Source organism: Taeniopygia guttata, chromosome W (genome assembly GCF_048771995.1).
Source record: "Taeniopygia guttata chromosome W, bTaeGut7.mat, whole genome shotgun sequence".
NCBI lineage: Eukaryota > Metazoa > Chordata > Aves > Passeriformes > Estrildidae > Taeniopygia > Taeniopygia guttata.
In genome coordinates, this window is record NC_133064.1 from 12,671,042 (window position 1) to 12,688,347 (window position 17,306).

The window sequence follows — 17,306 nt, forward strand, 5'->3', positions numbered from 1 at the left end:
TCTATTTTAATATTATGCTATAGCCTAAAAACTATATTTACCACACTACTTAAAAGAGATTAATACAGCATAACTTTCCAACATAACACATATAATATTCATTTTAATATTTGCGAAAAGACATTCATCTAAAATGCATCTATAACAATCAGGATGCCTGGATGCTGCCAGGGCTGCAAATGGGGTTTGGACTTGTGCCCAATCTGACAAACCTTCTCCTCACTTTTTTAGTTCATGGCTATTGCTGAAGACTGCCAATGATACTTGTTGTGGTTTGACACAGAAAAATAATTTTTCTGAGAAAGAAGAGGTCAATTTAAATATTGACCAATTGAAGGTGGACACGCCTCTGAGAACACAGAGGGGTTAAAAGCAGAATTCCCAGGAGAACTCGCTCTCTTTGGTTCCGGTCAGCGTGGAATGCAGACTCTCCTCTGCCCGCCCCATGGCTGGGTGGGGGAGGGGAAGGCCCATGGCCTGACGGAGGTAGGCCGAAGGGTCGAAGTCTCTCTCTCTTTCTCTCTTTCTCTGTCGAGAGAGATAGAGAGAGAGAGAGACAGAGAGAGAGACAGAGACAGAGAGAGAGACAGAGAAAGAAACAGCAGCAGCAGTTTTGTCAGCAGTTCACCACGGGGAAGGTGAAGAGCGGAAGAGCCGGGGGGGGGGGGGGGGGGGGCGCAAGGTGCCCAGCTGCCTGTGGGAGCCGGAGCCTGGGCAGCGAGCCATCCTTGGGAGTCGGGACTTTTAATTTAACCCTTCCTTGAGAAATGAAAGCTTTGTGAATTTTTTCTCCTCCTCAGTTTGAAAGAGAAGAAGAGAAACAACTTAGACCCTGGGATGTTAGAAGGAGAAATTCTAGGTGGGAGGAGATGATAAAGTAACTTTTAGCTAAACTTTTTCTCAGTAGCCACAGACTGAACCAATCTTCTTCTCCAAGAAAGACTGTATTTTAGGAAGATGCCCGTGAGCCAAAGAGAACATTATTCAGCTGGGAAAAGACAGAAGTAGAGCAAACAGAAAAAAGTTAGGGAGGTTTGTGGTGTTGCCCCCCATCTTCAGAGAAAAAGAAAATAAGAAGATCTCTGTTCTTAAACCCTCAGCCCTAGGGGAAAATGGGGGAGATTGTGGTCCCAAAAATGAAAAACTAAACTGTTGTTTGTTCCCCTCTTGGCAGGGCATCCTTGAAAGGAAAAATCCTAAAAGCAGTCTGTCCATCCATGCATTAGTGGTGAAAGCACTGTGCATAGAAAGGAGAGGGTCACCACTGGCAAACTTTTTTCTCCGGGCAGTGCCATGTGTGACATACAAGCACAAGATGTGGCAGCTGTGTTTCTTAGGGGGTCTGTGGCACAGGAGGGGATCCTCTCTCCCTCAATAGACTGAGTATCAATTGTCTAGAATGTAAAAACCTGATTAAAGTCCAGGTTGTGTCTCACTGTGGTTTGTTAAAATTAAATAGTAAGAAAAGGATGCTTTAGAAGGTTTTAATTTTGAATTTTGTGTGTGGGGTTTTTTTCCTTTATTTTTCCTTTTATCGTAATATAATAGTAATAGCTTGATAGAGGTTTTTTTTCCTTATTATTAAGCTTAAGCCTGCTTTGCTCTGTTCTCAATCGCATTTCACATCATTCAATTACGGTCTTACATTTTCATGAGGGCATTAGCATTATAGCAGTGTCAAACCATAACAATACTGAAAGATCAGTGAATTACAAACCGTAGCTAGTGCCTGTTACATGTATATTGAAAATTCTTTATACATTTTGGTTTAAAATTTTGATAATATTGAGTGTAGCCTATATATGATCTTGTGAGAAAATATTGCTCTGCGTCAGAAGTACCTGTAGTATTGTGCTGAATAGCATTGTACAGCCCAGACCCTCAGCTTGATGTCTAAAGCTTTTATAGTCTTTTTACCTAGTGGCATGAAAATAGCACTGGTTTAAGTATAGCAATGCTGAGCCACTGGGGAAGGTATAGTGCAAACTAACTGATTGCTGCCTTTTTCCCAACCTGGAAGTGAAACTTGATATAATTTTAGTAAGAAGGTAATATAAGAATAGATCTTTATTTGAAGGCCTTCAGGGCCAGCTATGGAAAGATGTCCACAAAAGCCCACCCCCTTCATGGGTCAGCACATTTTTATAGGTTTTAGGAAATCAGCATAATTGATAAAAGGCACAAATTAGGAGGACAAGTGGTGATGCAATTCCCCCGCCAGGTCAAGCCCCTTTTTCAGAGTCCCCCCCCCCCAGAACTAGCTGTGCTTTGTCCATGAAATGTATCTCAAAGAGTTGTTCTCAGCCTTGATTCCCAGGAAGAACCAAGATAGGATTGGGGCCTTGTAAGAAACGAGCCTCACTTCTAGAATTTTAGAAAAAGATTTATTAAACCTTGACCAAAATTACAACAAAGGACTGAATAAGGAAAGAAGTTACAATGCTAAGTGTCTGCCCTCTCCCATGGCTTTACAGCCACATGGCTCATTCACAAAATGCTGCTCCAGCTTTTATACCCTTTATATTGCATCATGTAACTCTAGCCCCTCCCAAAGTCTGTCAGTTAACTCTTCGTCTCTGTCCATTGGTGAAGACTGCTTTCTTGTAACTTGATTGGAGGTCAGGTGTTGCCATGCCGTGCCTCTTAGTAACAAGCTTGCCCTCCACCTAAATGCCCCAACTATCAAGGCTCTTACAAGGGGAGGGGAAAGATGACTATGGAATGACATCTTACATTAACATTACTATAAATCTATATAATATATATCTCTTAATTGTGAGAGTCAACTATTACATTATTTATCTATAACAGGCCTTGTATCCCCCAAGTATTGGAACTCTGGAATTTGTTTTGTCTTTCTGCCAAGGGAAAGGTCATGAAAAAGTACTGGGAAAACTAGCCACTAATACAGCAGAATCACAGAATCACAGAATCACACAGAATAAGGAGGTTTGAAGAGACCTCTAAGATCAAGTCCAACCTATGCCCTAACGCCTCAACTAGACTATAGCACCAAGTGCCATGTCCAGTCTTTTTTTAAACACATCCAGAGATGGTGATTCTACCACCTCCCTGGGAAGACAATTCCAGCACTTTATTATTCTTTTGTTAAAATTTTTTTTCCTAATATCCAACCTATACCTTCCCTGATGTAGCTTGAGACTGTGTCCTCTTGTTCTGTCAGTTGCTGCTCCATGGAAGAGGCCGACCCCCACCTGTCTACAACCTACTTTCAGGAAGTTGTAGAGAGCAATAAGGTCGCCTCTAAGCCTCCTCTTCTCCGGGCTAAACAACCCCAGTTCTTTCAAATGTTCCTCATAGGGCTTGTGTTCCAAGCCCCTCACCAGCCTTGTTGCCCTCCTCTGGACGCACTCAAGCATCTCAATGTCCTTCCTAAACTGAGTGGCCCAGAACTGGACACAGTACTCAAGGTGCGGTCTCTCCAGTGCCGAGTACAGGGGAAGAACGATCTCCCTGCTCCTGCTGGTCACACAATTCCTAATGCAGGCCAGGATGCTATTGGCCTTCTTGGCCACCAAGGCACATTGCTGGCTCATATTCAACCGGCTGTCGACCAGCACCCCCAGGTCCCTTTCCGCCTGAACACTGTCCAACCACACTGTCCCCAGCTTGTAATGTTGTAGGGGATTTTTGTGGCCAAAATGTAGAACTCGTCACTTAGACTTATTAAACTTCATGCTGTTGGACTCTGCCCATCTATCCAACCAATCTAAGTCTCTCTGCAGAGCCCTCATTCCTTCCAATAGATCAACACAAGCTCCCAGCTTAGTGTCATCTGCAAATTTACTCATGAAGGACTCGATGCCCTCATCCATGTCGTCTATAAAAATATTAAATAGAACTGGTCCCAGCACAGACCCCTGAGGGACACCACTGGTGACTGGCCACCAGCTAGATGCCACACCATTCACCACCACTCTCTGGGCCCAGCCATCCAGACAGTTCCTAACCCAGCGAAGAGTGCTCCTGTCCAAGCCGTGGGCTGCCAGCTTCTCCGGGAGTATGCTATGGGAGACAGTATCAAAGGCCTCGCTGAAGTCTAAATAGAAAACATCCACAGCCTTTCCTACATCCACCAGATGGGTCACCGGGTCATAGAAGGAGACCAGGTTGGTCAGACATGACCTACCCTTCATAAACCCATGCTGACTGGGTCTGATACCCTGGCCATCCTGTAAGTGCTGTGTGATAGCACTCAGTATGAACTGTTCCATTATCTTACCTGGTACTGAGGTCAGGCTAACTGGCCTGTAATTACCAGGATCCTCCTTCCTACCTTTTTTATAAACGGGTGTCACATTGGCCAGTTTCCAATTATCTGGAACCTTGCCAGTGAGCCATGACTCTTGATAAATGATGGAGAGCGGCTTCACAAGCTCATCTGCCAGCTCCCTCATCACCCTAGGGTGGATCCCATCTGGTCCCATTGATTATAAATATCCACGTGTCTCAGCAGTTCTCTGACTGCTGCTTCTTGGATAACAAGAGGACCATTCTGCTCCCTGGCACCACCTACCAACCCCTGAGAACATTTGTCTTGAGGACAAGCTGTCTTACCACTAAAGACTGAGGCGAAGAAGGCATTAAGCATTTCCGCCTTTCCCTCATCTTTAGTTACTAGGTTACCTGCCTCATCCAATAAGGAACAGAGGTCGGTTCTACCCTTCCTTTTACTATTAATATATTTGTAAAAACTTTTTTTTATTATTTTTAACAGAAGTTGACAAGTCAAGTTCAAACTGAGCTTTGGCCTCCCTAATTTTCTTTCTACATGCCCTAGCAGCTCCCTTAAATACTTCCTGAGAAATCAGTCTTTTTTTTTTATTTCTAAGTTCTTTCAAAACCTCATTTCTCATCCAGACTGTATATTTGCCTTGTCGACTCATCTTTCGGCACACAGGGACAGTCTGTTCTTGCGCCCTCAAGATCTCTGCTTTGAAGCACACCCATCTCTCCTGGACTCCTTTGTGTTCAAGGGCTGTTTCCCAAGAACTCCCTGAATAAGTATCTTAAATGGGCCAAAGTCTGCCCTCTGGAAGTCCAACGTAGAGATCTTATTGATATTCCTCCTTGTTTCACCAATTATCAAGAATTCTATAATTTCATGATCACTGTGCCCCAAGCGGCCTCCAACCTCCACATCACCCACCAGTCCATCTCTATTTGTGAAGAACAGGTCTAACATTGTCCCTCCCCTAGTGGGCTTGCCCACCAGTTGTGACAAAAAGTTATCCTCCACACACTCTAAAAAATTTCTAGAATGCTGTTTTTCTGTTGTATTAAGTTCCCAGCAGATGTCTGGTATGTTGAAGTCACCTACAAGAACAAGGGCTGATGATCCTGAAACATTGTTCAGTTGCTTATAGAATAAGTTGTCCACCTCTTCATCCTGGTTGGGTGGACGATAGCAGACTCCCAGGAGGATGTCAGCCTTGTTGTCCTTCTCCTTAATTCTTACCCATAAGGACTCAACTTCATCGTCATTAGTTTCAATACCTATGACATCCAAAACCTCCCTAATATAAAGGGCCACCCCTCTACTTCCTCTCCCTTTTCTGTCTCTTCTGAAGAGCTTGTAGCCATCTAGTGCAGTGCTCCAACTATGTGAGTCATCCCACCACGTTTCTGTCATGGCGACTACATCATAGTTCTGCTGTTGCACCATAGCCTCCAGCTCTTCCTGTTTGTTACCCATGCTGTGTGCATTGGTATACATGCACCTCAGCTGGGCTGCTGATTTCTCCCCTAACACAGTCTTACCATCCTTGGGCCTGCTTCCAGACAGCCCAGATGCATCCCCTTCCCCCTTCAGACCTAGTTTAAAGCCCTCTCAACAAGGTCTGCCAGTTCATGAGCTAAAAACCTTCTGCACTTAACAGAGAGACGTATCCGGTCTGGTTCCAGTAGAGCAGGTGCTGTAAAAGTTGCCCCATGATCAAAGAATCCGAAATTTTGCCGATGACTCCAACCCTTGAGCCGCTTGTTAATGATGTGAGTTCTCCTATTTCTTTCATAGTTTTTTTCTGCCACCAAAGGGACTGAGCAGAACACTACCTGTGCACTTGTCCTATCAACCACTTGACCCAGTGCCCTAAACTCCCTTTTAATCGCCTTGACACTCCTCTTTTCAATCTTATCACTGCCAGACTGGAGTATCAGCAGTGGGTAATAATCAGAGGACTGAATCAGCTTAGGAAGTCTCTCAGTGATATTTCATACCCGGGCCCCAGGGAGGCAGCAGACTTCCCTTTGGAATGGGTCCAGTCGACATACAGAGCCCTCTGTTCCCCTCAGAAGGGAATCACCCACTACGATTACCCTTCTTTTCTTCTTGATGTTAGAGGTGGTAATTAGTTTTTTAGATGAGTCATAATTAGCTCACTGGGCAGATAATTTTCTTTTAAATAATCGGGCTGGCTCCCTAGATCCAGGGCCTCATACCTATTCTGAAGTGGCCCCTGGCTAGGGGATGGGGGGCAAAAGGGATTTTTGTTATTACCTCCCCAAGCAGGGATGTATTTCCACTCCCCTTCATCTACCAGGTGCCCCTCTATTGTCTGAGAGTGAGAGGCATATGAGCCCTCTGACTCTTGGTGGGCCTCCCTTAGAGATGTAAGGGCTGAACTCAACCAGTCTATTTCCCTTTTACTATCCCTGATACTCCTTAATCTTTCAACTTCCTCCCTAAGCTTGGCCACTAGCAAAAGGAGGTCATTCACCTGTTCACACCTTAGGCAGGCCTCCTCCACAACACCCCCTGGAGCCATTAATAAGCTGAAACACTCCACACAGGAATGGGTCTGTACAGGCGCATCCTTTTTGGGGGGCTCCACTTGGTCACATAGACTTGTACCAACCACAGATTTCGACCGGGTTAAAACCATTGCTAGGAAAAAGCCTAAAATCAAGCAACCAATAAAAACACCTCACCTTACTAGCAAGAACCTGCAACCTTGCCTGCTTGCCCTGCCTGCGTGAACTGCTACGAAAACTGCTGTGTTTGCCTGCTCCTGTTCACCGTGCTCCCCAGAGGCCTCTTATAATTAGTCACTTTGGAAAGAAGGAAGCTCCACCTCCTGCTCCTGAATGGCTCACAATGCAATAGGCTACAGAGCTACAAATATATGTGTGAATACAGAGAACATATAAAAGAAAAAAGGCAAAAACCAACCAACATAATGATGAGCTTTTTTTATAAAATGTAAACAGTTATGGAAAGAATTTGGGTTTTTTCCCTAAATAGGGAAGTGTAGATGAGAAATCTTAGGCTTTTTTAAATACAAGTTAAAAGTAGCCATACTGTCACTGAAAACCAGGAAATAAACTCTCCCACCAGTTTGTTAAGTAAGAAAGTTGGCAGTGCTTTATTCAGCGCTGAGGTACATGGGGAATCAATCCACCTGTAATATACACCAAGTATAAAAACTTCTAACTATTTATACATTTTAGCAAACAAAGGAATTACTGTTCCTTGGCTACAAGTTACATAGTTCTCCTACTAATTAGAATTCTATCCTCTATTGGTTAATGATTTCTTGCTTCTCATGCAAATTAGTCCACATTTTCAGTCTTTTTATGGTCTTTTTCCCAGATAGGGAGAGTTTCAATACAATTTCTGAATTGTTTTTGTTAGTTTCTTCCTTATCTCTGGTTTCTGCAAAATGTCCTTGTAGTCTATAAATTCTGCATTCCTGGTGTCCAGTTCTCAGCAATGTATCTTTCTCCCAGGCTTTAACTTCCTCTCCCAAGTCTGAGAGCACCCAAAGCATGTAAAGTACTAACTTTAATAGTAATTATTTTAAATTTAAATTTTAATTAATTTAAAGAGGGCTATAACAACTAACTTTAATTTTAATAAACTTTCATTAACTTTAATTGTTTTTCTAATACATGGACATCACCCAGAGTCACTATCTGTTTCACAGATTAAATCTCCCCTCTTGTTGATTAGGTCCCAAAATTTTCCCCCACTACTGCATAGACTCATTTTTAAAGAAATATAACTTGTTAGGTAACAATACCAAGATTATTTAAAGAGAAATCTCCTTTCAAGTGGGGAATAAATATGTGTGTTTTGTATATTGGTGCTTTTTATATATTTCCTTTTCACAGGTTTTTCCTCTGTTTTAGAGCAAAGAAATATTTAAACTATTTGCAAGGTGATGCTGCAAACCTGGGTCTGTTCAACAACTGCACTGCTTGATCTCCCTTTTAATCTAGTTTTTTGCAACTGAAGATTTATCAGCATGTGTTACATGTAGCTGACTGAATTTAAACCCCCTTAAAACTAACATAGTAAAGATGGAAGCACTCACAGAAGGGCAAGTTTCTCATTCCTTAGGTTTTGTACTGTCTTGGACTTGATTCCTGTCTTCTGAGAAAGTCTTATGGTTCCTGTGGAAGGTAGAAGAGTTCTTTTACATCTTCAAAGACAGTTTATTATTAATCTAAAAAAAATATATGGACAATAGCGCAATGTTCACAGATGTAGGCTCTGATGTTGAAGGCAGTTGAGGAAGTTGATGAGCTGAAAGACTTTTGTTTTTACTTTCATAGCAACTAGTAGACAAAACATCCCTCTGACCCTCTCAATCTTCTGGTTGTATTTTCATTGAATAAAGATTCTAGCATTCTATGCAACCGCTTAAAAGATTCACTTAGATGGCAGAGATGCAATTTTGAAATAAAGGCTTAAATCAATACAATCAATGCTTCTATACATCTAAAGAGTTGTTGCTATCTTTGCTTTTCATGTTCTCAGGACTTCTCTGAAAGCAAATTTTTACAAATCCGACCATGTAATTTTCCTTCCCTGCCAGTATCCTTCTTTTAGTATTGGCTACAAATGTAATATGATCTGGGATTTAAAAGTGATAGTGTGATGCAATTCATTTTCTAACATCTCAAAACCTAACAGAGATAGAGATTACACAGTTGTGACAAGCCCAAAAACAAAATGTCAAGTTAACTGTTATGTTAGGGTTGCAGTTTGGAGACAGGTACACAACTGAACACACTGAGATCATGCAACAACACCCAAGATTTATTGATGGTTGCCCTCTTTTATAGGGGTTTCAAAATTCCTGGGCTTGAACAACTAACTGATTGGTCGATGTTTCAGCACCACCCAGTTCCCTGACAAATGATGTCTGCATTCTGGATTGAATGGGATTGGCTGGGGTCCCCTGTTTGAGTTCAAATCCAACCTATCATTGCCTCACCTAGGGCCTTGTTTACTTCTAGGCTATAACAAACTAGGCTAGCCAAATTGTGTTACTTATTATGGCCAAATTTGTACAGCTTCAGACAGGCTGTGACAGTTAACTTCAGTCTTGGGCATGATTAAAATGCTTTACATCTGAGTATGATGATGCACTACCATTTTTTCCCCTGACAGTCTAGATAAGTGCTTTTCAAACTTTTCAGTTAGAATACCTCTTAAAAATATCCAGTGAAGTTGCAGGTTTCTTCAGAAACATGTAGATTGTTAGATACTGCAAGAGCTTGTTTTATTTTTGTCAGACTTTAAAAAGGGCAATAAGGGCTGATCTCAGCTACAAAATTTTAGTTAGAACAGCCTGTGGCCAAAGCACTGCCTGTTGTAAATCCAGTCACTTCATTTGGCACTAAGCTAATTCAGGTAGAATTGCTTTGAATTGACTGTGTGCTGATGATGTTGACTATTGTAAAAATGCTCCTTCAGGAGCACCACAATTTTACACAGCTGTAACTTATTTATGTTAATGCCTTTAGTGCTTAAAGACTTTGGATTTGCTTGGGAATTATTTTTTATTCTGTCCTAGTTTAGGGCAAATTTGGGGAAAACCCTCTGGAAGGAGCCCCCAGAAAACAAACCCCCACGGCCCCTCCCCACCCACCTGGTTCGGGAAAAAATTTCCTCTGAGAGAAGTGGAAAAGAACCTGTTTATTCAACGAACAAAGCACTCCCCAGCACCAAAAAAAAAAAAAAAATTTAACAACACCAGATGACAACAAAACTCTTTCACCACTCTGAAGAGATGAACAAATCCAGAAAGTCTTTCCTGGGAGTGGTCGCCCGGGTCTGGGGATTGCTCTGGGCACTGGGACTGGCTGCTGCAGATCACAAAATGCAGGCTTCCGGTGTTCCTTGGTGTCTCCCAGATCCCAGTCCGGAGCAGGTTGGATGATATTCAGGAAGAGGAAAGGAAAAGAAACAGTCCAGGGAAAGAATTGGACTGCTTAGCTAAACTAACTAGGAAGCAAAGGCAAAAGCAGAAGCAAGCAAAGCCAGCCAGCCCTAGCCTTTTCTAGACAGCAGACCATGGGGGGAGGTGAACCGGCTGATAACAAGGCAAAACAAACCTTCACTTTCAGAGTCAGTTCTGAAAGCACAGAACATAATATCAAACATAAACAGAACACACGATTGGAGATACAAACATCATAACGTCACCCTAGGACATTTTCTTTATTCTTTGTTTAGCTTTGTAGAGCCATCACATCTCAAAGGCACTGAAGTGAATGATTTTCCTCATGTTCATCAATAGCAGTGCTCATTACCAGTAACTTAAACCTGAGCAAGATTGCTGAAGGTACAGAAGTCACACAGGTGTTCTGGGGAGAGTGGTTTTAACATTGCAGTTTATGAAATTATTATGCTAAGTGTAATTTTGTTTGTAAAAGCATTCTAGAATAACTGCTGAGGCAGGAGGAAGAAATGCATCTTGATTTTAATGTTTTATTACGAAATATTGTTTGTTTAAATACCTTTTCATAGATTGTCATTTATAAGTGCTTAAGGCTATTTAGGAGAAATTTAGGTCTATTTTAAAGAACCTTTTAAGTCAAGACATCCAAAATGGGACAATGCACAAATCCAAAACCCTTTGCAGTACTCATTTGCCCTGGACCCACAAACCTCTTTTCTTTATATAGAACATAATGATTTATCTTGTTGCTGTTTGCAGGTGCACCTGACCCAACAGCAGGTGCTAGCATAGATGATGAAAACTGCTGGCATTTGGATGAGGAACAGGTCCAAGAACAGGTTAAACTCTTTCTCTCCCAGGGTGGATACCATGGATCAGGGAAGCAACTCAATTTGCTTTTTGCAAAGGTATGTTGAGTTCTAGGACTTCCCTCTTTTCTCTCCCCCCACTCCCCCATCCAGTCTGTACTTGTTCAGGTTTTACTCAAAGTCCTGTTGTTCTAAAACAAGACAAAGCCCTGGGAACATGATAGCAAGTTAATAATGCAATGGGATGCAATCTGGTGTGTCTTGATATTAGTTTAAGGATATGAAGGAGCATTTCAACTGTCTACAGCTTTGCTGTTCTCTTCCTTCCTACCCTCAAAATGTTGGAGAGACCTGTAAAAATCATGGTCTTGCAGCAGTTTGCATAATACACCTGTGGATTACTTGTGGAAGAAGTGTATTTGCAGAATTGCAATGGCATACTGAAACTAAAAATTGATAAAACCTGGAAGGCAGATTATTTTTTTCTACTTAAAATTTCACATCAAATACATAAATTATATTTCTTATTTAACAGAGGTGGAATGTTTAACACTTCAGCATATTGTCTGTACTGTGGTTTGTTTTGGGGTTTTTTCAAGTTTATATTAAAAGAATAATTTCCTAGGTGCGAGAGATGCTGAAGATGAGAGATTCAAATGGAGCTCGCATGTTGACGTTGATAACAGAACAGTTCATGGCTGACCCTCGTCTATCACTTTGGACACAACAAGGAACTGCAATGACTGACAAGTATAGGCAACTCTGGGATGAACTGGGTAAATGCATAGACTTCAAAATCATTTAGGTGTTCATGTGTATAATGAAGAAACAATTACATATTTGGGGTGTAAACTTATTGTGGTACTAGGTAAAGCAAGTTAGAATTTTCTTCATGTTTGCTTGTTCAGTTAAGGTTGGATGAAATTGAATTTCTGATCTACTATATGAGACAATTACAGTTGGAGGAGAGAAAGCATACTATGAAACAAGTATGATTGTAACAGGTTTTAAGTACCTGAGGAACTATAAAAAGAATAAAACAAAAAATGGAAATGTAGCTACACAGCTGAGGGTAAGTATAGAAGCCACTAGAGATAAACTGGAAAGCTTAAGGAAGAAATTGATTAAAAACTAGAGAGAAATAGAAGGCAAAAGAAAAGATTCATAAAGAGTATGAGAAAATAGCAACAAAGGAAAGCAGAAGTCCCTTACAGAGTAGGAAAGGAGATCAAGTAACAGAGGGGTATAACAACTAACACTGCTTTACAGGAAAGGTCAGTTGTGACCAGATATAACATGTACTATGGAGAGAAGAACACATACTAGAATGGGGAAGGAATTATTTAAACTATTAAAGTCTAAAGACACTTGCTTTAAAGCGTTAAAGAATCTCACTGAGAGAGTTTGGAACTGCTGCTTCAGAAGTTCTCAAAATCTATAGAAATTTGTGGTAGGAAAGGGACGTTAAAAACAACTTGAAGGTAAATGTCACCAAGATTTTAAAGGTAGGTAGGTGAGTGGAAAGAATAACATTAAGTAACCACCAGCATTGTTTTCTTAGATTTAAAGTACTGCAACAAACCACTAACCAGTTGGTATGTAAGCATATAGAAAATAAAAGCGATTATTTTTAATACAGTAGTAAATCTAATTTGTTTCCCTAAAAGATAATTCACTGAGTATATGAGTGAAGGAATTAATGTGTATATCTTAGCTGTAGTAAAGTTTTGGATGCTGTCTTGGAGGCTTTCTCAAAGCAAATTGAAAAGATGCAGCCTAAATTAAATTGCCTTGTGATTCATGGATCTTGGAGTAGTTACGTGTGCTGTCATTCAATCTGGAAAGGCACTTCAAGTCTAGACTTACAGGAATCTGTCTTGAGATGTGTTCTGGTCAATATTGCTTTTCCTGACTTATGTGGCATGAAATATTAAAATAAATATATATACATATAAAAGCAAATCAACAAAACCAAACAAAAACCCCAAAACAAAGAAACAAAACCCAACCAAAAAAAAATCCCCAAACAACTCAAAACTTACTAAAGACGTCCCTTGGGACAATATGTAAACACTGTGGAGAACAAAGCCAAATCCATAATGCTCTTGGTACATTTTAAAGGTCCAAAATCAAGCCAAATGTTGCAGAAAATAAAGCCCTTTTTGTTCCAGCTGGTCCTCAGAGGGACTGAGTGCAGTTTGACTTAGTTTCTGATTAGAACCACTACAGTTCCTTGTCGATTTAATTCCTTTAGTCCCCCATGAGTTGCATTAGCCAATGTTTATATTTGTCCAGTACAATTATATAACATCATTCAATTCTGGAATGCTGTCAACTGGGGTGTGAAAATTGACTCCAGTACCCATCCCACCACAGTTCCAGCTATCCAGTGTTGCCATTAGCTTTCTGATTCCCTTTTTATTTGTCCCCACAGAGCCAGTGAAAGAGGTTGCTTCGTCCAAAGGGGGCAAAGTGTTAATAGTACCAGCATGTGTTGCCATTGCCAGCCCTCTATTAGTAAGTCAGTAGACTGTGTTCCATCACTGCTAAGCCACATGGTGTGCCCCTAATGCTTTTTGTCTCTTCGAGCCTGGTCTTATAAGCTCTCAGAGGTAAGCATTATACCCTTGATAGCTCAGCTACCTCAGAGGGCATAAAAGAAGCAGGATGGCTCCTGTGACAGTGTTGGAAACAAAAGTTTTAATAAAAGGCAAAAATAAAAAAAGCTCTTTACAGAGAAAAGCCAAGTCAGGGCAAGAGGTTCTTGCTCCTGCTAAACCACTTCACAAAAGAGATTAACTTCTTTTGTTCTCTTCTTTTCTAGGGAATTGCTTAGTTGGGACTTTTTGGCTTCTGTCCAATTAGCTATCCTTAAGTTGGAGGTGAAGTCTCTAAGGTCCTACGAGGTGTCTTTTAACCAAATTGAGTAGAGAAACTTCTGGGTTTTTTCCTTTTTAAGGGGACAAAGGGTAATTTGTTTACTCTGTCAACAGGGGGCACATTCCTCAGTTTGCCAAGTCAGATTTGTGTGATTTTTCCACATAACCTCCCAAGTTTTAGTCAAACCCATAGTGAAATTCCCCAAGTTACTAGTGAGTTGGCAGATGGAGAAAAGGTAAATGTGGTGATTTGACTAATGTTATGTGTATGTCCAAAAACTTGGATTAACTGCAATGTAAGATTTCAAGCAATCCCTGAACTTCTGTCTAGTGACAGTAAGAATAATAAAGAGCATTTTACCTACATTATTATTCTAATTTCATTTTCAAAATTATCACCAAAACCACAACTAGTCCTTGCAGGCACTAGCTCTGTATATGACTGCTTCATTCCACATGCCATTCATTCTGTTAAGAAAAAAAGTGGACAGATACTCTATCTTGTTGTTAACTGGCAAGGTTAGGTCAAATTGAGGGTATAATCCACCCATTATCACTCACACTAGAAGGCTTGCAAGCATTAACAAGATCCAAGTATCTCAGTTCAGTATCATTGAAAGAATGGAAGCTAAACTCCAGTGGTCTTTCTGGCCTTCGTGGTCCCTTTTGCCAAAGGTTACAATGAGAGCAATGCTCACTGAACCCCCATTCTACATGGATTGGATCAGTCAGGTGTATAAGGCCAAGCTGTTGGAACAGCCTCAGCCCCTCTTATTAACAATTCTAATACATTTGGGTGCTGTTCCATCCATTCCCATGATTTTCCTTTTCTGAGCAGATTGTATAAGGGATGGGCAATAATAGAAAACCTAGGAATATGTTTACGCCAGTAGCCTAAAGTTCCCAGAACTTCTTTACAAAAGATGAATTCTGCCTGTGCTCCATTTTTTTCAGGGTGTCCATAGGAACAAAAATGGCTCCTTTAATCCACCAGACTCCTAAGAATTTAACTTCTTGTGCTGACCCTTGGCATTTTGATTCCAGAACTTCCAATCCCAATTCAATTAGTGCTTCATGAATGTTTTTCATTGTGTCTTTTATACTTTCTTGATCATCTCCCCCTATTAGGTTGTCATCAATATAATGATATCATGTAATATCAGGAATCTCTACTAAGACCTTAGCCAAGGCATTGTGAGAAATAGCGACGGAATGTTTATATCATTGTGAAAGTGTATTGGATTCCCCTCCATGTAAAGGCAAACTGTGCTTTATCCTGTTCAAGGAGGGGAATAATTAAAAATATGTCCTTAACACTGAGGGCAGCCATCTAAGCATGAGCAGCCCCCAGTAGCAGTGTCACTATCTAGACAATGTTTGGAACTGCAGCAGTTAGAGGTGCAGTATTAGCAGTTAACTGTCAATATACGGTGAAATGCCAGTGCCAGGTCAGTTTCTTTACTGGCCACACCAGTCAATTATAAAGCAAATGAGTCTTTTTAATGATGCCTCTTTTTTTTTCCAAATCTGTCACTACCTCATCAATCCCCATAAGTGCTGCTGTTGGCAGGGAGTACTGTTTTACATAAGTAAATTTAGAAGGCAGCAATGGTATGATGGCCATAATGAATTGATAAAATTTTCCAAGCCTGAATCATCCCACTTTCTTTCAGATTCTATTTGTATTCCCAGCAACCCAGTGCCTTCCACTGCAAAGCTCTACAGAGTTTCATCTGGGAGTTTCCAGATTTGCCCATAAAGTAAATCAGATCCTAAAAGTTTTCGTTGGGCAGCCCCCACAAGCACTTCAACCTTAGTAAATTGTTTTTCCCCCAGGAGCCAGATGAAAATTTTTGCTGTTGGACATTCCTTTATTATATCATCAATTCTGGTAAAATTTTTATGGTCACTGGGTATAATTTCCAAAACATTTGCTGCTTCCTTTGTAATCACTGATATTTGGGTCCCTGTGTTAATTAGAAATTCAAACATATTTTTTCACGGTCTGACTAGAATATCAATAGAAGTTTCAGGGTATTTGCCTTGGAGCCGCTGTACTGCTAATACCCACCAAGCAGTCTCAGGAGCTTTAACAATAGTTATCTGACCCATCCTGTCCAGCATCCATAATTCACTATTTCCTGCACAAATTCACTCTAGGTAGCTAAATGCATCATCTACATCCAGCCCCCTGGATGCCCAGGAACTGTGGCATTTTGGCCATGAATCTGCTGCATTTCATCCTGAAAGTTTGAAGTTTGCTACAAAAGTCTTCAGACTGTTTGGAAGACCCAGAATAAGATGGGTTAATCTGGCTGAATTGATAGGGACTAACATAGGAGACTTTCTAAGCCTGTCCCTCATACATAGTCTGTATACAAACTGCTTTCTGCACAGAAGCTGCGAGATCAGAGAATTGAGCAGTTTTAATAACCAGTGGATCTCCCCTATCCTTCAGATCTATTCCTCCTGCCCAATATACCACCTGTGCAGTTAAAGAATAATCATGATCTCTGGGAGTGGTGGTTAAAAACATGCCAGGACTCCAATAGCTTCCCGCCAGGACTCCAATAGCTTCCCGCTTCTTCCTCACTTGATAAAATCTAATCCCCTCTTGTCAGAGAGACTCACCACACATATTCCATTTTGGAGAGGGTGATCAGCTCATTAGCAGTTCTATTTTTTTTTTCCTTTCAGATATTTTTCTTGTTTTTCTACTGAATGCAATTCAGTTTTCAAGTTTCCAGTTTCCACCAAAAGGGAGTCTATGAAAATTTCCTTTTTTTGTCCTCCAATTCCTTTTTCAAAGACCAATAATGCTTTTAGTAGATTGTTTTCAAGTTGAATCACTGCATATACCACATTTGGAATTTTTTTGGATGGCAAGGATTCTTTAGCCTCTTCTTGTGCATAGGATAGACAAGTAAAGATAATTCCCTTTTCTGGCTTTTAGTTTCTCTTCTGATAGACACTGCTCAATACACATTATTATCATAACTTTCAAAACTTTTTACCCAGTCTTTCCTAGCTTGTGAGGATGCACACTTACATTTCTGTAGCAGTTTATATGTGACAATGCGACCAACTACACCAATTTTCTGTTGGATTAAGGGTATAAAAATTTAACAGAAAATAACCCCCCCTTGTATTCCAGCTGGTCCTCAGAGATTAGAAGGGTTAGGTGCAGCTGGGCTAAATTCCTGATTATAACCAATTCAGCACTATAAGTCTGATCAAGCTCGATAAGAACTTTCACAAGCACTGATGCACAAGTAGTGGGATTTACCAACCCAATAATACAGGTCTGATCACTTCTGGGCTGTCTAACAATTGCTAAGCAGGTCTAGGCAGCTTCTTTGAAGCTGCTTTCTTGGCTTTTCTAATTCAATTTTATTTATTTGAACTAC

At 40.8% G+C, this 17,306-nt stretch overlaps 1 protein-coding gene across 2 annotated transcripts in view; it reads left to right on the plus strand.

Annotated features, from left to right (window-relative positions):
- LOC116806985 (zinc finger SWIM domain-containing protein 6) overlaps positions 1 to 17,306 on the plus strand; it is a 294,044-nt gene that overhangs the window by 143,726 nt on the left and 133,012 nt on the right. For both annotated transcript variants that reach the window (XM_032744790.3, XM_072923078.1), the window contains exons 3-4: positions 10,971 to 11,119; positions 11,646 to 11,796. In XM_032744790.3, the coding sequence (XP_032600681.1) occupies positions 10,971 to 11,119; positions 11,646 to 11,796 (300 nt within the window). The remainder of the gene's footprint in view (positions 1 to 10,970; positions 11,120 to 11,645; positions 11,797 to 17,306) is intronic.